The 20957-nt window shown below is 38.6% G+C and overlaps 1 protein-coding gene across 1 annotated transcript in view; it reads left to right on the forward strand.

Moving 5' to 3' along the window:
- Positions 1-19108, forward strand: part of PLCH2 (phospholipase C eta 2) — a 116853-nt gene extending 97745 nt beyond the window's left edge. The window contains exons 20-24 of the mRNA XM_076355999.1: positions 2475-2559; positions 3089-3235; positions 4161-4240; positions 11302-12361; positions 15974-19108. Coding sequence (XP_076212114.1) covers positions 2475-2559; positions 3089-3235; positions 4161-4240; positions 11302-12361; positions 15974-17718 — 3117 coding nt within the window. The 3' untranslated portion in view covers positions 17719-19108. The remainder of the gene's footprint in view (positions 1-2474; positions 2560-3088; positions 3236-4160; positions 4241-11301; positions 12362-15973) is intronic.
- The last annotated feature ends 1849 nt before the right edge of the window (positions 19109-20957 follow it).

Genomic DNA, 20957 nt, shown 5'->3' on the forward strand with positions numbered 1-20957 from the left:
AAAAAAAAAAAAAGGTGTAGAAAACTGCAGAGCTTGTCAGGCAAGGCAAGCAGAGTTACTTGGGAGTCCTTCCCTCTGCTTGCATGAATCTGCTCCTGGTCCTCCATTTAGCACAGTATTATTACATGTTTTCTTTCTCTCCTTCATTTTGGCTTCTGTTGTGTGACTTGGGTTTTTTTTTTTGGTGCTCCCTTACTTGTTTTATAAAACCCTTGGCCACTTCACTTAATGAAATATCAGACTAAAAGGAGCCAGATTTGCAACTCTCGGCAACTTTTTAAAGTTGCCAAAAACTTCGTTTCTTGTGCTGTTTGTTGCAATGTCATCCACATGACTTTATTAAATATTAGTCTTTAATGAATGGTAGGATGAAGTTTTGTCAGAATTAAAATTTCCTTTTAGCCTTTTGCAATTAGAATCAAACCTCTCAAACGAGTTCTTACATGCTTGAATTTTATATGAATGTTGCAGTCAGCTTCTAAATACTCTTTCTCCACAGAGCTCTCTAGGTGATTCCATCAAACCAGGTAAACTTCCCTAAAAAACAAATGCAGTAGAGTCATACTGAGGGTTTAGTGAACCTATCTATGTTTTAATTCATTTATTTCCATTTCTGTTTTTATTAATACCACGTATGCAACAGCATGGAATTTGTCCTAATTCAGATTGCACTCATATTTCAGAAGATGAAGAATAATCTGTTGAAATTCCATTTTATCCTGAACAGTAGGGGAAACTAGCTCATGCGGAACATAATCTTGGAAGAAAGCTATGTGAGCCCATGAATCCAGTTCCCTACAATTGCAAACAGTCATGCTTTAAGTGATTACTCTAGAAGTGCCTGCAAAACAGACGAACTTACTCCCCATGTCAGGAGCCAACAGTATATAGGAAAATTAACACTGTTAAGATAAAATGCCTAAATAATCTTAAGAAACAGTCTGTCCAGATACCAAACTTGCAGTTAGTTTAACCCTGAGCAAGGGCTAGATTAACCTCTGGCCAAGCACTTGTAGGCTGGCTCATCCTACCCAATTTCCTGTGCTCCCTGGTTTGATTGCCGTCAGTATCTGAGCTAAGTCAGGTATCTACACTACATAAGCCTACCCTCAGAAATAAAAGCCCTGTTGAAAGCTACAGTAAGTTAGGTGGTATTTAAAATTCCATGTTTCATTTTATATGTTTCCTTTGCATATAATTATACCAGAGAAAAATCAGACCTTTATTGTGCTGACCACTCTGTTATGAAAAAGATTTTGTAGAATAGAGCTAGGCAAACAAGATAAGATGTTTGATAAATACACTGTGTAGTCTTTCCTACTGAGAATGAGGTGTCTTTCAAAGAGTAACAAAAAGCAGATGTAACACATCTGATTTTTCTTCAGTGGTAAAGTATTCTATAGGGACATGGGCACAAGGAACATTTGTGTTCTCCTAAGCATCAGAAAGATTCTTCATTCTTGCTGAGATCACATTGTCTGTTTACATTCTTGGTATCTGAAAGCAGCAACAAGCTTTCTGAAAATCTGATAGTTGATTATAGGTACTCTTGTCTTCAGTGTTACTTACTGGGAGATGGATGGTGGATTTGAGTATCAGGTTGCTGTTTCAAATGACATATAATTGAATGCATCCAGTGTAGGTTTTTAGATGAGCCACATCACAGGCTGGAACACTGATTAATCTTTTAAAGCTACCTGCCTTTTCCCACTCCTTGTGAATAGGGATAGAGGTGTCACCCTGAGACTCAACTCTGTCAAAACTTGTCATCCTTTCAGAGAAGACAAGAGATGCTTATACACTCATTAAAAACTGTAGAGGTTCAGGCCAATTATAGGAATATCTCTGTGGCTACCTAGTAGAATGTAAAGTCTCTGTGCCAGGATGGTCCTCCTCTATGATGCCCAGAACGTCCTTCCCACTGTTGCCTTCAGGGAACTTGTAATTCAGTTGAGGTTCACATTTAATGAAGAGAGGTCTCAACAGAGTCATTAGGTAATTACAGCAACCTTCTACAAGACATGCTCCAGTTTTTCAAGCTTACATTCTAAGCAGACTTTCTTCCAGAAATGGAAGGTAGTAATAGGAGATGTTTGCCAATTGGCCAGAGGTAGAACTCATATCTCCCATTTGTTTTGACCATTGCCTTGTCCATTGTGTCATGATGACACTGAGACTTTTAACAGATGATTCTTGTTGGGATTTTTTTGATGTTGCTGCTTTAGAACATATTTATCATAATGTCTGTTTTGAATATATTTTAAAGCTTTTACTCAAATGTCCACTAAATTAGAAAACATTCATATGCAAACCAGTGTTTAAAGTTCATTTTAGAACAGGGAAATAGAATAGAACAGAGAAATGATCACAAATGCATGCAACATGATTATTCTAAATTATGCTTTTAGATGCTTTAGCCAAAGATCTCTCATTTCACTCTTTCTTTTCAATATTTGTTACTTTCTGTTTTCCAGATCATAGATCCGTTTGTTGAAGTAGAAGTTATAGGCTTACCTGTTGATTGCTTCAAAGAACAAACTAGAGTAGTTGATGATAATGGTAAGATTATGTGGTTTTTACATTTTTTTTATGGCTGAAACATCCTCTTTCAGGCAAGTTTTGTTCATAAAGATACGAATAGATGAAATTTGGTGCCTATTATGGCAAAGCATTGAAAAATTGATTTAAGCATTCCTGATGTTAATCAGACTTGTGTCTTGAATTGTTCGACTGAGTTGGTATAATGTTGTGAAGGTCTTGGTGTAAAACAAGTAATTTGTCTGACTTCTCATTGTGTATGAGAGCAGGGTATTTTGAGCTTGCTGTGGTCAAAGAAAGTCAGGTTGTCCAAACACCTGCCGAAAGCAGGGCCAAATTTAAGTAAGATCCAACTCTGTTTCTTGCAAATTCTTGTGCTGTTGTGTCTCCTGCTGAAGTGAGTGGGAGTACTGGATTTTCCAAGAAGAATGATCAAACCATTAGGAAAATTAGAATGACATTGCAGTTTAGACATTCCTTATGTAGGCAGTCTTCTTTTTTCTTGCATCTTGTGAATGAAATATCTAAAAGCTGATTCCTTCATTCTGAGGTTTTAACCCGATGTGGGAGGAAACGTTGGTGTTCACGGTACACATGCCAGAGATTGCACTGATTCGGTTCCTTGTGTGGGATCATGATCCCATTGGGCGTGATTTTATTGGACAGAGAACAATAGCTTTCAGCAGCATGATGCCAGGTAAGACAGAAATGGTGAAATCCCAAATGAGTTGGCGAGGACTTTATGTGGTAACTGAAGCTGCAAATGCTGGATTAATGTGTATGCATGTGTCTGCTGCAGAAATTTCTAGTTAGAACAAGAGACTGGGAGTTTGGACACTGAGTTCTCTACCTTCGTCCACTACTGACTTAGATGACAACGAAGACTAAATCAATTTACTCTATGGGAATAGGTTTTCAAAAAATGGGCAAGATTGTTAAGCAGGATGGCTAAATATTGTGGGTTTGGAAGACTACCATACAGAATCTTTACTCCTGTTATACTGCTTTTTCCTCCATTTTTCTTCATTTTTTGAAAGACACTAGAGTTTTGATTGGTCTTATTACTATCAGTAATAGTTTAATATAGAACAGGTATTCACCTATTCTAATGATGGGATCCAGGTAATGCCATTTTCTGTCAGTTTCCTATTTCTGTTTTCAATTCAGTCTTCTTTCACATTAAAGCTTCTTCTGCATATATTTTTCTTTTCTTTCAAAGTAAAGAAAAATGTTTGTGTTTAAGATTGAAAACAAACATCCAGTCTCAATAAAATGAACTTGGTTGAAATGTTTGCAGTATTAATAATGGACTGTAAGTCCCCAAGAGAGAATGTAGTCACGTTTAAGTCACGGATTGACAGCAGCAACAATGGACACTGGAAAAAAACAGGACACAGATTTTTATAAAATAAAAGGGACAAGAAGAAATGGCAGTTAAGTTTAAGTGGTGTGACTCTTAGATAACTGAGTGTGGCTAGGTGATGCACAAGCCTGGATGCTTACTGCGGGGAGGAGCTAGGAAAAAAATGATTAATTTATTTTGCTGTTTACAAAAGGAAAGTCTCTAGATGCTCTTCCTACCATCTGTTTCAACTCCTTGTCAGCTTTGTTCACTGTTTCAGGTTACCGACATGTGTACCTGGAAGGTATAGAAGAGGCATCCATCTTTGTTCATGTGGCTATTAATGACATCTGTGGTAAGGTGAGTGCCTTCAGTGTAATAAAATACAGCTTGCATACGTAAATTAACTGACAGGATTTTGTATCACACTAGGGAAGCCCAGTGGGTGAACGTCCAAGCTAACATATTTGTTCAACAGAGTAAACTTCATCTCTGTGGTTGTCATGGTAGCCTGAGATCTTTCTGAACATACATGGAGATAAAGGTAAATCATAGGGAAAGTTATAAAAAGAGATTCTTGCAGTGCCTTTTTGAGGGAGCCATAGGGGAAGGTTATTTTGTTGCCGCATGCACACATTTATATAAATAAGTATGGTTGTGTCCAATACAGTAAGTGCACCTTGCTGAACAAAAGGTTATACACCTGAACTGTGAGTGCTTGTTGCCTGCAAAGCTTATTCTATAAGGAGTCTGTCTGCCTGATGCCTTCGCATTTTAAATTTAAATTCTTAAGAGTTATTTACTTTGGGTTTTTTCCATAATAACACTTAAAATGCAGAGGAAAGATGATCCCTGTAATAGTTGTTGGACTTATTTTCACTGCTTATCTGTTATTAAGAGCGTGTTTGCTTCACATGCAGGAAAAATACAACTGTCTGGGTGCTATATCTAAATTCCCATGAGTAACTCCAAGCTGAAAGTAAAGCCCTAACTTCCAACTTTTCCTAGGTCAGCTGGAAACGAGATAGCGTCTTTCCTCACAGTGCACTGGATTTAGTTACTTCTATGGTATTGATTTCAATGGAATTCAGGTAGCTAAGTATCTTACAGTGCCTTGAGAGTCAAAACCAGTTTATATCCACTCGCAATGACAGGCTGTTTTCTGTAGTAGCAAGCTGTAATATCAGCATCGTGACAGCAGGAGGCGGCATTGAATAGGCTGGGAATTCTGAGTTCCTTTTCTTGTGGTGCTGTTCATGTAAGAGGAATTAAAACAATTCTTAAAAAGGAAAACAGCTTTTTAAATTGCTAGATTTTAATCCAAACTTGTGTGATGAAACAGAGATAAATCCCAGGAAAGCTTCATTTTGTATTTATAGGAAGAAGGGCTGTTTCTGTAAGAATGTCACTTTAGACATTTTAGCTCAGTTCCTGCTTTTTTTTATTTGATGTCTAATGCAAAACCCTTAGGCAGGTATAGCTTCATCCTGACAGGACTAGGAGTCTTGTCTGAAACTTCCTGTGATGACATTATGAATCTGTTTGAATTTAGCTCTATTGAGCAAGAGACTTTAGAAGATTTAGGTGAAAGAGAGGTGGTTGATGTTGGTCTGAGCAGGACAGAGCAGATGAGCAGTGTTTAATTTTGGACTGTAGGAGCTGTCACAGATAAAAGGCTAGCACCCAGGTCATGGTAAAAAAGGTCATTTAGTCCCAGGCTTCAGGGAAAACTGATGGCAGGCTGAACATTTCAATGCTAAGATCTTTCCTGACTATATTTTTGGGTTCAAGAAAACTGTATAGGATGTAAGTCATGCCTGTTTTGACTGTGGGTAGGGATGCAATTGTCTCAGTAACTTTACAGACACTTGCTGGATGCATGCAAACAGCTTTAAATTTTGTCATGAACTTCTTTGGAGTTCCTGTGTTCAGACCTGTTGCTCTTTCTTGAATATTTCTATCAAGAAAGTCAGATAGCTCAGCCTTGGGCATGAGGCCAGTGGGAATTGAATTGATCTGATTAGTGACTGTGTCCCTCACCTATGTCCTTTAATGAAAGCAGGCATCTATTTGCCGTATGCATCCAGCAGAGAAGATGACTGCCTGGGCCACCCCTACTCATCCTTTTTGTAAATTCTTCTTTTGTTCTGTTCTTAGTCAAAATGATGGAGAATAGGCAGATTCTCCCTCTTCCCAGTGTTGTGTGCATTCATGATGCTCCAGTTGTTTGCTACTTTCAGGTGATGTCCTCTGCACTGCTTTCTCAGTACTATTGTAAGGATAGCAAATATTTCAGTATCCTTCATTGGAAGTCAAAGTCTGTAGCTTAGTATCCACTGGCAAATGGGATTTTTAAATAAAAGACAAACTGGGTCTGCCTGCCTTAATCACTGATTAGTTGCCTTAATCACTGATTAGTTACCTTCATCAGCTTCCAAGTCACTGCTCTTGATAGCAGTGTTTCATGAAAAAGACAATGTTCATAGTCTTTGTGAATGTTTTAAGAGTTTTCACCTCAAATCTTCTTTGGCAATATCGCAAGGCATTATCTCTCTTTTAATCCTTACTTCACCTATCCTTTCATAATTATTTGCTCTTACTGGCTTCTTCATGAGTAACTGGCTGGTGACAGTTATAATTTGCAGTAGGGCAACATGCCCATTTAAGCTTTGACAGCTATTTTGAGGACATTAGATTTTCTTGGTAAGTGTTTTAAACAACTGAAAGACCCTTGTGTATCACAGCATCTTCTCCCTGTCCTTATCCACTACCTTCCAATCTACTGCACTGGTTTTTTTTTTTTGATTGCTTTATTCCCTTTTCGTGTTCTAAGTCTATTAGACATACCTTATTGCTTCTCATTATCATTGCAGTCTCTTTGGGTTTGCTGGTGTTAAGATGCTGGTGCTGTGCACTGACGTGATTAAAATACAAGGATTTGGAAGGAAAGCTTGTATGTGGTGTGCTTTTTTTTAATTTATAATTTTTAGTAAAAACTACTGAAAACATGGAACAAATATTGCACAGCCCTTTCTGTTTTGGTCTCTCTGAATCATGTTCTGCTTTGATTTTTCAGTTAACAGAGTTCTGTTAAAACTAGAATTATTTCTCTGTTTCCCCTCTCTTAATTATGGGCAGAAAAATCACCACAGTTATCAGCCTGGTTTTACCCATCCTTTATTAATCCAGATATTCTAATGCAAGCATTAGAATTAATTAGCATTAATTAACCTTTTGGGGCTTTTTTCTAAATGTAGATATTCCACCCATTCAGTAGCTTGATATTACTAAAGCAGAGTCTTAGATTTTTTTTCACTTTAACTTGTGTTTAACTGAAATCTCTTAGATTGCACTATTTCCTGGAGACATTTTTCTTTGTCTCTGTCTCTTCATGTCTATGCATGTATTGCAGAATTTCTTGTGGTTTTCTAGATGTGCATATCTCTGAGATCCTCCCTCACTGTTATTTTGCCTTTACTCTGTCTGTTTGTGATTTCAGTGGGCTTCTCTATGTCAAAAAAGTCTACTTTTAGAAGCAGAGCATTTTTAGACGCCTTGAAGGTACCCCCTCCTGTCTCAGGGAGGTGTAGTGACCACCACCACACACCTGCATGCCTCTAACTAGTTGCTTCATTAGCATCAATGTTTCCTTATTAGCATTTTGAAGTTCTTCAACTCATGTAACATGAATTGCGACATTTGACTTGGTCAGTTCTGTTGGCTCATTGATCAGACAGAGAGCCCTCCATGTATGAAGCAGATCCAGGATAAAAGTCCTTCTATATACCCTCCCTTTCTCTCTTCTTTGAGTCTCTACCTCTACTGCCTTTTCACTGGTGGGCTGTAATTCAAACCACTTCTTTCACGTGGAAAAGAACATTAACAGTGAATTGTTTGCTAAATTATGGGAAAGCATCTTGTGCTGTTTTTCAAGTCTGCTTTACAGGATGAAATAGCCCTGTAAAAGCTGGACTAGAAGGTGAAAGCACATGTTCTGGATCTCCGTCAAAACGGTGCTCTCTTTTTTTTTTTTTTTTTTTCCTTTTTTTTAAACTTTTTTTTTCCTAAGTTAACCAAATTTGTCTTTGGGTTCTTGAATCACTCCATTGATTCAAGAGATAGCAGCTAGCTTAACAAAGATGCACCGAATAAGCTAGAATGATACCTGGGGCCCTGCACTGCGTGTCACCCATTCCATCAGTGCTTTTCTTTTATTTTTGTGGGTATTATTTGTGTGTGTGTATGTATGACAATTTTTTCTGGGTTTTGCAAATATTTATATTGTCTGATTTTTATAGCGATAAATTAATGTACTTGCCAACTTGTCTCCATTGGAGCAGAACGCTTTTTTCCCTTCGCTCCTTAACAAATGCATAATCCCGTTTTGAAGCTTTCTGGTGAAAGTGAATCCACAATGATCCAAGCAGACTGTTCAATAGTCTGGCTCTCACAGATGGTTTATTAATATTTAAATTACATTTTCTTTGCCTTGTATGGGAAAAATCAATCCCTACCTTCTTTATCTTATCCTGGATATACTTTTAAAGGCCATTTAAATCTCTTTTTAATCATCTCCTCCTCACATTGGATCTTGGTATGGGGTAACTAAACTTCAGTCGATTATAAAAATAATATTCTGAATGCTTGCACTGGGCTTCCTGTCAGACAAATAAACCTTGAATCCCATATGCCAGATTGCGCAGGACACTTATGAATAAAAGCAGCTTTTAACACAGGCTTACTGTACAGTGCAGCTAATATATATCTATTAAGTCCTACAAAGCAAAATTTGAAATGCGTGAGCATGCACTTGAATATTTTGGGGTGAAAGATAGACCATTGTAATTTAAATGAGACATTTCTGTGCCATTGTTTGGCACTGCAGAAATGTGACCTCACATGACATCACAGGGTAAAAATTGAACTGACAGCAAGTGCCAACAAGCATGGATGCCGATCAAATTTTATCATGGGTTTCTTACAATGCATTTCAATCATAGGCTTATATACTCTATTTTTATTCATTCTTTATGCTACAGCTACTGAAGAGAGTCTGATCTAACTGGGAAATAAAGGGAACAAAGTAGGAGAAGTAGATTAGAAGGAAAATACCTCTTTCTCTGCTTTAAGTGATTTATGTGTATGAGCAAAACCAATGTACTCTTTATCAGGCATCAGCCTGTTGCTTTAAAAGTTGGCAAGTACACCTGGAATGTTTACAGGAATGCTGAAACCCTCCGTTTCACTGAAATGTAAATCAGTTGTATGATGGTGGGAGATTTGTGATGGTGAATATATATATATTTAATGCTTCAATAAGTACTGAAGTATATGAAGTACTGTATTATCACCCTGACTAACTTCGCTTGTTTATAGTGTGTTTCTTCAGAGATGAAAACATACATGAGTGTCTTTGGATAAGTGTTGTATGGTAGGAAATTATCAAAATGTAATCACACAGGTAGAAAGAAAATATTTGATGATCATTTGTCATGCATATAGTTCAACTGCTATTCATGACAGTGCTCAATTCAACTGAAGTGTAGATCTCCTTTATACTGAAAAAATGATATTTTTATGTCCACTGTTTATTTCCCAACAGTTCCTAAAGAATGTAAATCTCCATTTGAACATCCAATTTATTATTATCTGTTTTAAGTCAAGAATATTCTTTAGCTTAAGAGGTCGCTATCAGCTAAATTCTGTAACTACCTCATGTTGCATGACAAGTAAAATTAAAATGATTTTAAAGTAACTTTTTAAAATTACCACCATTTCTATAGCTTGTTTTGTGTTTTGTTTGGTTTGTTTGTTTGTTTGTTTTTCCTCTCCAGTTTCTTCTTCTCACTCACTCAGAGCATTCAGTTTTGTTCCAGAGCTGGGACATGCCACAAGTTTCTTGTCTAAAGTATGAGTGCTAGTCACTATCTCCAGTTTGAGACGGGAAAAATTAGTTTTGACAGCATCTGACGTCCAGTTCTGCCCAAGTATAATGTTCTGCACAAGGTGGATAATTCAGCTCTGTGTTTCCAATTTAATTGAAATCACCAGCAATTCTAATTAGCCCAGTCCTAACGTGTTTAAGTCTACAAAATTGTAGGTGATTTATTTTACTGAAAAACATGTTTAAATTTTTCTTTTAACTGCTGCATTTTCCAGCTGGACTTAACTTGGGCAAGGCCCCAGAGCTAGTACTGACACTTTAAGATAACCTAAGCTTGCAGCATTTGTTACTTTATTTTTATTATGGTGTGATGCAGAAGCCTTGTTCAGGATTTCCTAGTAGAGCACAGTTTGCTAGAATGTGAATTCACAGTGCAGAAGCTAGGTTGTACTAATTCCTCTGTGGCCATTCAGAGGAAGCATTTGCACCGCATACTTTAAATACGTATGCTTTGGGTGCCCAGATCAGAAAGCTGGTCTCTGTACTCTCCCTCTATAATCAGTGGTGGTCCTTTCAGAGGTGGTTCAGAGCCAGAACCTATTTTAACTGTTCCATGTTGCCCTTGGAGAAGTAGTGCTATTCTAGTTGATGACTTTGGGAATCTAGGAGTCTTGCATCTTAACTTAAGGAGGGGCTGGGGGTTGATTTACTTTTTGTATAATTATCACATAAATGCTCAGGAGTAGATTTATGTTCATTTCCAAGTAGCATACATTCTTTAAAGAAAAGACTTAAGTTTGCAACAAATCTGCAAGTCTCCAGTTATCCTTGGATTCCTGTAGTGAATTGATTTCCTATGCCTCCTCCAGGTTCTGCAGTATATCCATGTCATTAAACTGTTGGGACAGAATTGTTTTAAATGTGCATATTGTGTTGGAAAACTGATCCATACCTCACAGAGCTTTGTGTTTAAAAAAAAAAAAAACAAAACAAAACAAAAAAACCCCAAACAACAAAACCCCAGAAAGCTATATTGCTGAAAAAGAAGCACTCTGACTTTAGTCTTAAAGAGTCTGACATGTGTGGCATTATGAATATGTCAAGCTTTGTGGCTTTTAACACACACTGAGAAACTCTTCAGCTTTCAGAATTAGATCCTTGTAGACTGAAGTATTTCCTTTTTTTTTTACTTTTTCTTTTCACTATCTAATGTTTATGTTGTAAGTAGCTACATGCTAGTAAGAAAGCTATGACAAATACAGAGATAAGCCTGGTTGGAAAATTTTATCTAAAAACATAGTTGAGCAAAAGACGTGAAATTTTTCAAAGCTGCTGTTACTGATTTTTTTCATTTTTAATCTCTGTCCTATTTCTGGTTTAGTTCTCATGCTTGTGATAGGAATGTGGCAGGAGACTCTGTATGTGCATGCATATGTGAACCGATCGTTTGTACATGAGTTCCTGTGCCCAAAGGAAGAGACTTGCATTTTCTATTAAGGACTTTTTTTTTTTTTTTTTTTTTTTTTTAATTTTCCAGGCCAAACAAGCTCTAGGTCTAAAAGGCCTGTTTCTCAGAAATCCAAAGCAGGCCTCTCTGGACAGTCATGCTGCTGGTCAGCTCCATCGCAAACATTCCTTTAGCAGCCACATCTTGAGACGGACAGCCAGTGCACCCACCAAAAGCCAGAAGAAGAACAAGAAGGGCTTTCCTGAAATTGCTTTTGACCCAAAAGACAACAGCTCTGAAGGAGCCGGTGAAGACCGCGAAGTGGAAGCTGCCTCACAACCTTGCTTTGAGCAAGAGCGAGAAAGTGCTTCTCTGTCACCAGCTCCCAGAGATGGTGCCAGTGGGGAGGTACATGGCAAGGGGTTGAAAGGTAAGGCCCATAGTTCTCGTAAAATCAAAAGCCAAAGTTGTGCTCAAGGGGGTGCTGCTTTCAGTGAACCCATACAGAGGTCTAACAGGGTCCGGCTTCAGGAGCACCAGAGCGAGAAGCAAAGCGTCTTTGCACGCTGTGCCATCAACAGCTCTGGTAGGATTGGAGTGGCCACCAATTGCATGAAATGCATGATTGGTTCCAAAGAAAGCCCAGATCTAGAATGCAAGTGGAATGACCATCCTACCAGGCCTATTGCTAAAGATATACTTCACCATGATCAGTATAGCAGTATAACTGGAGAAGAGAGGTTAGAGCTGAAAAGCTGGGGTGTTAAAGGCCAGCCCAGGCGGCAATCAAATTTGCAGTCTTGCAGCAGCCCTGGAACTGCCAATGATCTGACAAGGAGCACCCAGTCTTTTGTGATGCCAGGGAGGAAAAACGTTGAATCTAAATGTCACGGAATAAAGGCTCATTCCCGGCAGCGGTGGCAGTGCCAATCAGGTGGCAAGTATGGAAGCACTGTCAACTTGGTTGCAGCCAGCAATGGCTCTATATCCTCCAACTCCAGCAGTCTAGAAAGCCTCGGAAGCCCAGAATTCCCCAAGTGCTGGTCTGAAACTTCTCGAAGGCAAGTGGGCACCCTACAGAGGGAAATGAACGCCCTGTTCGTTCAAAAATTGGAGGAAATTCGAAGTAAATCCCCTATATTCTTTACTGGTAAGACCAGATTTTCTTCACCCTTCTCCGCCTTAGATCACATCATTGTCTCAGCTTCTCCATAGCATCTTTACTTAGAAGCTTCTGTATGTTGTTTTGCTATCAAGAGCTCTTTTTCTTTATTTTTGGCAATGACAGAAAAAAAAGTCTGCATAAATATTTTTATTTTCTTTTTTTCCTAGACATGTCTGGTTTAGATTAGTCCTTTCCATGCCTAGCTAACCATCTGCAGTAGTAAAACTGTCAATAGTCCATGAATGTTTGGATTGTTTGTTCAGGGTTTTTTGTTTCCTTGGTGTTTTTTTTAGTGAATGTGGTATGATACTAAGTAAATTTTAAGATCCAAACCAGAGCATTAAGTAGAGATTGAATATGGGAAAACCATATTAACAAAAAATATTTCCATTATCAGTATTTGTGTTTCACTGAGGGATAACCACATCAGAAATTATATCTAATGTGCACTCTGCTAACAATAAAACCAGTTCCTTCCTCAAAGAACTTGCAAAATTACTGCCATCAGGTCAGGGATTACTGGATGGAATTCACTGGTCTGGGTTATTCAGGAGATCACACTTTATGAACATAGCAGACCATCTAGTCCTAAATGTATGAATCCCCAGTATACAAACATTTATAGATGTGCTTAATGTTATGTATATGATTTGACTGTGACCTGAGGGCACAGTTGTATAACATAAAGAAGCAAGGTGTGTAACCTGATGTTACCTGACATCAGCCGAGCTAGGTGGACTGTTAGCATTTCCCAATTGCAAAGTAAAATGTGTCCGTTTAAAGGAAGGCTTCTTAAGCTACAGCATTTTATAGCTGTTTCAAGCCAGGAATATGCATGTGGTCACTGGGATCACGTGACTCTGTCTTTACTCACGAACTGTATGTTTGTAAAGATGAAATACAGGAACAGAGGCAATCAAGTTATATATTTTAATAAGGAAACTGGCTTTTTTTTCTCCTGATGGCAGGGAGGGAAGGGAAGGGAAGAGATTTTGACAAGATTTTCTCTGTTTCATAGAATTGTGAAGAGGAAGTAAAGAAATACAGCTTTTGTCTATGACTACAAGAGCTTCTCTTCAAATCCCTCCCCCTTCCCCTTAATTGTCCAGGGAATTTGGACATTGATGGTTACATTTTCAGGAACAGTTAAGTGACTTTGGTGCTTCTTAAGATGTAATCCCTTTTTTACTAATAGATTCTGACTGCCCACCTATAGTGGGCTTCTTTGAAAGCCTCATACAGAAATTTAAAATATTCTATTTGATCAATTTTAAACTGGTTGGGTGTCTAAAATTTTTCTTTATTTCTCTTTTTTTATTCTTTTTTTTTTTTACATCTTTTTTCCCCATATCTGCTTTGAGCTTTTAGGAAAATACCAGGACAATGGGAGGGGGAGGGAAGAAGTTTGCTGGTTCCCGTGACTTGAAATTAATCCAAAGCAGCAGAACTCTTTCTATGCCTAAATTATTAGCATTAGGCTTTTCATAAGCTCTGAGTAGTGTGACATATGAAACCATTTCCCATTATCAGTGCCAGCTCCCCCACCAGCCCCCCAAGCCACTAAATAAATATTGTGATATGCTTGAAATTTGATTAAATCCATCTGACTTCTCAAGCATGGAATCAGCAAACCTTTAAAATGGTGAAATAGTCACTTGGACTGGATGCTGATGATCCAGTGACAAACACTATGTTTGCACAAACAGCATGCTTTCCCTATCCGCCTGCTATTTTAGTGCCTTGGGCCAAGAAACCAAGGAAACCAATAACATTAGCCTAATATGGCTGCATTTTATAATTAACATTCTGTTGATGGAAAGTGCCACAAGGATGAGACAGGAAACTATAGTCTCTAGTTGTCCCCTTTATGGCAACAACATCACGGTTTCCAGTATTTTGCCTTGTAAGTGTGCCTTAATCTATGCTGATGGCCTAGCCTGGATGGGGAGAAGGAGAGCTCATTAGTCTGATCGGCTCTGGACTCCGCCCAATACTCCTCCAGATACTGAAAAGTTTCCTGGGTTGTGAATGGTGGATTTTGCTTATGGGCACATGGGCCTTCTTCCCCTACTAATGCAATATAGGGAAGAACGTAACGCTCCCGGCTAATGTAATATAGGCCATTGAACAGCTGTCTCCATTGTTAAGCTTCTTGTCCCTATGCTGGATTGGAAACACTGGTGCTGAAAGGAAAGGCCAAATATTTCCTTGCCATTTTTTGGTAATGTAGATGATTTTTTTCCATAGTCTTAGGAAAGGGCTTTGGAGAAGAAGAGGCTAGCTTCCATTCCCCAGTCCAGTGGAGTGCATTTCTTGAACAATAGCAAAAAATTGCCTTTTATTCTTCTATGACAAAATAGTGGACTTAATACCCATCCATTTATGGATTCCATTGAGTGCTCTGGTTGGTCGGAAATTCTTAGGATCCTACAAAAATGTGTGAATATTTCTGTTTCCCTTCCCTCCCTCAGCACTAATTTATCCTGTAATCTGCACCTGCCTTCCCTACATTAACTGGATTTTTCCTCTGTTCTGTCCTATTATTCTACATGCACACTCTCTCTCTCTAGTTAAGAACTGAAAGGACAAGCAAGTCAAAGGTAACTGTCTACTGAGTGTCACTGATTCAAGCACCTTGTTGCCTGTAGTCCCGGTTTTTGTTTGTTTCCTGCCTTAGAACTCTCTGCTCACATATTCTTAAGGCTGTTGTTTGGCTCAGTGGTGCTTTGCTAGTTCTCGAATGCATGTTTGCATTGTGGTTTGGAAATGTGGGAAATAGTCTTTTTGGCATGATTGCATTGGCTCTTAGGTACAGGTTATAAACATTGCAGATGGACGGAGCATTTTCTTCAGGTAATTGGTGGCTGTAGTGATTCTTCAGGATTGTACTGTCAACCTGGTGTTCATGAAGCATGTGTCTGTATAGTATTTTGAAAAAGAAATTACAAACTTTTTTAGGAAAACAAAGTTAGAAAGTTTTTGTTTTGTTTTTAAAAGGCACATTGACTACATTCCATTTTATGCATACAGATCGCTTTATTTGTAATCTGCTCTGGAAGTCCTATGCTGCTTCTCTTCTGAGTAATTGATCGTTGGGATCATATCTGTTGGTTGGGCAGTGGTGTTCTGATTATTATACGTGTTCTGATTATGATTTGATATACTGACATCTTTTGAGTGCTGGAAGGAAGCAAATGAGCAATTCAAGTGGTGCTGGATGGTGGAGGAAGAAAAGTTAGTTTATGAGAGGGGACACAAAGGACACAAAGACATTGACGGGTACAGTTGTTGTTTGAATAAGATAATCAGAAAAGTAATATGGTGCTACTGTGCATGGACTGAGATTTTTTGAAAGCAACAGAGCTTTTGGGCAGCTAAAACTGAATGAGCAGAAATTTTTGCTGCCTTTAGCCAGGCATTTGAAATCATGTTATTTTAAAAATCATGATTAATATATGCAACTACTGCCTTAAAAACAAAATGATAACACATAAAGAATAAATCTTCAGCTAAACTGCAATTTGTAATAGCTAATTAACCCTGTATCTGTTTTTCTTGTTTCTTTCTTTTTCCTATCTTTTCATGTCTCCCAAGTAGATGTCTGCCATTTCTCAATACAGAGGTCAGTCACTTCTTTATGCAGCCTAGAAACTATCACTGAAGAGCCTGTTATTGCCAATGAAAACCATCGTGCCAGCCTTTTCTTCCCTCTACCCATTACTCCTTACAGTGATTCTGAAGAAGGGTCTGTGTCTGATCATTCCACTGAATCTCGATCAGAAGTAAGCAGCACATCCAACCAGCCTCAAGAATCTCTACTCACTAGAGAACAAAGAACAAATCTGGCTGCAGAAGACCAAGTGCAGGTAGTCACAAGAGCAGCTGACACAAGTTTAGTAGTTCAAGAAGATGTGAGGACAAGCATGGCAGGATGTCTCAAAGAAGAAAATGGTTGGACACAGGCATGCAGTAAAGCTGAAGATCAGTATGGATTGGCAGTGCATCCTCAAAAAGCCTGGCTGGTAGTGGCAGCAGGTAAGACTGCTGGCCAACCTGTTGAAAACTGCCAGAAGAAAAATGACCAACCAGGTCAGGTATTAACAGACATGAAAAGCACTGTTGAATCCAAAGGGCAAAAACTTGGTGCAGCGGATGTTCTGCTGCAGCAAAACAACGTGATTAACAGCACACAGACAACTTTGCCTCCAGATACTTTCCAGAAAGCCCAGCCTGCACAGGCTCTACCTGTTTCTGTTTCTCAGATGAGCTCTTACATGTTAGTAAGAAGGTCAAAGAGTGAAGGACTGAAGATGTCAGACTCCTCAGCCTTAAAAATTCCAAGTAGCCTGTCTCCAGCAGCAGAAGTATACTTCGATGCCACTGTTAATGACCGGATCTGGAGCAAGCTAGATTGCAGCAATCATCGTGACAGCATGTCTTCGTCTTCCAGCATGTCCTCCAATGACACTGTGATAGATCTCTCTCTACCCAATCTAGCTCGCAAAAGCCTCCCAGATCTTGGCATCCGTCATGAAAATTTCGAGCCCCTTGCCATAAGAAAGGGTATCCGCCCACGATCTGCTACAACATCTGGAAACGAGATGCCAATGGTGAGCAAGAGCAAATCCAATCCTAACCTGAGGTCTGGCCAGCTGCCTGCAGATGAATTGTGCCCCCGTCCTCTTGCCAGGAGCCCTCAAGATGCATTCTCATCCATTCCTAGAAGGCATACTTGGAGCAGGCTGTACATAGAAAGTCTCAGACAGTCATCTAACAAATCCAAAGCACACGATATGGTTGGGAATAACCAGGCAAAATCCAAAAGTCTTGGAGACCTTACCTCTGATGATATCGTGTGCACTTTTGAAAGCAAATACCGTAGCATCAGCAGGAGTTTTGTCACTCGATCAATGCGGGAGCAGCGCCGCTCTTCAGGCCTGAGATCCTCAGTCAAATCCCAGGATGAACTGACTGAGCAGCTAAAGAAGCTGACAGCCTTTCAGCAGGAAAATGATATCACTTCCCCTATCAGTGTTGATCCAACTGAATCTGAAGAGGAAGGGGAGAGCTTGGGACTCCTTCGCAGGTCTTCATCTCGCAGTCAGAGTAGGGTACGGTACATTGCCAACAGGGCTAAGCAAGCTCAGGAGAGACAGCGGCTGCAAAGCCTAGGCCAGCTCAGTGGGAGTCCCATTGAGGAGAGAGGAAATCCAGAGGGAGCCTGCAGCATTGCAAAAGCAGTTTGTATGGATATAGCTTCTCCTACCATGTTTACATCCCAGCCTAAGAACCAAACTGATTATAGCACTGACACAGAAGTCTTCTTTATGCTGAAACTGTAATTCTGGGGAGCACTGAATAAGGCAATGTTTACATTCCTGTCAAAACAAAACATAGTGACCTGAGAGGCACAAAATATCCTCATGTGGCTTAGTGCTTCCTGGCCTTCCCTTGATTGTAAGGGTACTTAATATCATGACTCCAAAAGAATAGACGAGTGTTCAGTTTGTCAGTCATTTGTGGAAATAGAACAATCGAGTGAAATCAGAGACTTAAATTTTTATAGTCCTAATGATCTGACCTCCTTTTTTTGTTTCAGTTACACTTTTCCCAGCCTCAAATTTTTGTGTGACCACTTCTTTGCATTTGCAGTTTGCTCTGTGCAAATCTCATGTTCTTTACTAATTTCAGTAATTGCTTCTTATAATGATTTTAACGACAGCTAAGGTAAATTTTGCTCTTACAAATTGTGGAGCCATGAAAAGAGGCTGGATTTAAAATCATGCTCCCTGTTCTGTTTTATTTTTTTGAAGAGTTTGAGGCCTCTGAGGGTGTCTTCTCTGGGAAATATTCAAAATTGCAGTGTAATTGTTTCATGAATTAATAATGTAGTCGATAAAGTCCATCTTCCATTGTGGACCTGTTTATTTCAGTGAAAATCCATATTGTCTCACTTTTTGAAGAGGAGCTCTCACTATGTTCCAAAGCAATGCTTTTTTAAACCAAGCTTGTTTATATATATATAAATATAGATGTACACATCTGTGTGTATGCAAATATGTCTGCACATATATGTACACATGCACACACTTAAACTGAACTGTGACTGTTCCTTGTCTCAAAACATAATCTGTGGGAATGAGACAGGAGAGAGAAGGGAATTACTAAAAATAGACAGGAAATATCTTCTGACTTTAATTCAGAAATGGCTAAAAAGCATGCTAGTCTTTTCTTGAAAACAGCACCATCCCTTCTTTGTGGTATTTTAACAATGCTGCTGTACATAGCACTTTTTGGATGAATTTTACTATTTCTGTATTGCACTGCCATGCAAAATTTTCAATGATATGTTTTAAAAAAAAAGATATTTAATTTTTTTAGATGGACATATTTAGAATTAAATACCAACCTAAACAGAATAATAATTTTTCCTCCCCTTTTTTTTTTACTTTTTATTTTTAGGGATGTTGTCGTTGTCGTCATCCCCTCCCCCCCAATTATTATGTCATTCATTATAGATGTACATTTTATCAGTGATGGAGAAGAATGTTTACTGAGATGCATTTTAAAGAGAAACAGAGGTTTAATTTTATTTCAGGCTGCATAGAGTCCCTATTATTGGGATGATATTTTGCTTTTGTTTGTAATGATTCTTTTGTGTATATTGCAAAATCTAAAAATTTGTTTGTAAAACCACCTTACACTACTAAAATAAACATATTTAACCTTCCAGCTGTTGACTCTTTAGCTGTAACATAACACTTTTTCTAGGACACTGTCTAAAAGTTTGTGGTATAGAATTAACCATGTTTGTATCTGCCTTGTTTTAAAAATTCCTTCATGGATAACATTTAATTTTACTCTTTTTCAGAGTGGTAGCCATTTTGGATCCAGCTCAAATTTTCTCAGGTCCACCAAAACGCATGCAAGTATTGGTGGAGACGGGCATTCTGTTGTTGTGTGATACACAGCACATGGATTGTTTCGAAGCAATGTCTTTGGCAGCCAGTGATGGCTGTGTAGATGAAAATTCTAGGGGAACTCATGTAATTAGTAGCCAAACAGACACAATCCAAGGACCTAATCTATTCTGTTACAGCTCTCCAAGTAAGATAGATAGATTCAAAAATATCTTATCTTCTCTTCCTGTCCCAACAAAGTGCACAGTGAAAGTGCATGTTACTTAGTTCATACTCTCTTCTGGAAGGGTCGTCAGCCTACTTGTGGATTGCGGGGCTAGAAAGGAGTTCTTGGTTTCTAATTTTAGTATCATTTGGCCACAAGCACTAAAACTCCGAGATATCAAAATGTAAGGCTAACTGTAGCTAATGATATCATCATGACATGGAGATAGGCGCTGGGAGGGGTTAAATTCTCTGATTAAATCTTTTCAAACGGTCTTCAGTATGTTTTGTCTAAAAATGTTCTCTCAGTTTTCTATCCTGGCTCAGATCTTCAGTTGCTTGTCTTCATAATTTGGATGAGAGGCCCTTGAGGTTTGTGCAACAAAGGTTTGGAACATGCACTGAAGTAACCCTACAATATCATTGCAGTCTCTGAAGGAAAAAAAGGTAAATCGGCAGCAGAATGTGTGATCTGCCAAGATTAGTCTCACATTGTGTCTTAACACAAAGCAAATTTCATTAACATTCTCTAGACGGAAAGTCACTCTCTAATACTTTAGTGTGGGGCTGAAAAGCTGCAGGGAGTTGCTGCTTTTTTTATCTTTAAAGCAAGAAAGTACATGAAACTTGACAGCTTTAGAAAGTTAATGTTTAAAAGGCCTATTTGTGTCTTTTCAAAGACCAAGTTTCACCATCAGATTATTTTTATCTTTAATTGATTAAGCAATGCTTATTAAATTAATGCACCTTACAGAAGGCAGCATCATGTAGCACTTTAAAACATTTATCTTTGTTCAAATTTTTAAAAAACAGTGTCTGGATTTAACTTACTAGGCTACATGTGAATTTTGCCCTCCTGCTTCCAAATTAATAGTAACTACCTTTACAGCTTGTTTTGTTATGCTGCATAAGACCATTAATGATGTGTCCATTTATTCCTATGAATGGAATTTATTTCATGGTACCTACATGGTTGAGTAGCACAAGCTTACTAACCAGTTTTGCTCTTCATTCATCCGGTCTTCATCGAGGAGGAGGAAAATCGCTTATTCAGATCTCCTCTGCAGGCAGGGTGCTATCTAAAATGGTAAGGAAAGTGATAAAGATTCGGTAACAGTGGAGGGAGTCAGGAGTTGAGGTTCCAAGCAGCACTGATTTTCATTTTATGAATGCTTCACTGCTCTTAATCTCTTGATGATCTTCTCTACCGTTCATATGATAATCAAGATGAAAAAGCAGATTCTTCCTCCTCCATGTGAAATTGCGGGCAGATACAATGTAGACATAGGGTGAGCATGAAACCACAGTGGTGAGTGCGTGCCATCTGCTAAGGTAGTAACATTCACTTTGTGGTAATCATTGCTTGCCATATAGTAGCTGCAAATTTTTGCTAGAATCACACACCTGTAGTACAACAGACTTAGGAATCCATAGGAGGCATCTAAATCTAAGCCAGA

This window comes from Aptenodytes patagonicus, chromosome 19 (genome assembly GCF_965638725.1).
Source record: "Aptenodytes patagonicus chromosome 19, bAptPat1.pri.cur, whole genome shotgun sequence".
Taxonomy (NCBI): Eukaryota; Metazoa; Chordata; class Aves; order Sphenisciformes; family Spheniscidae; genus Aptenodytes; species Aptenodytes patagonicus.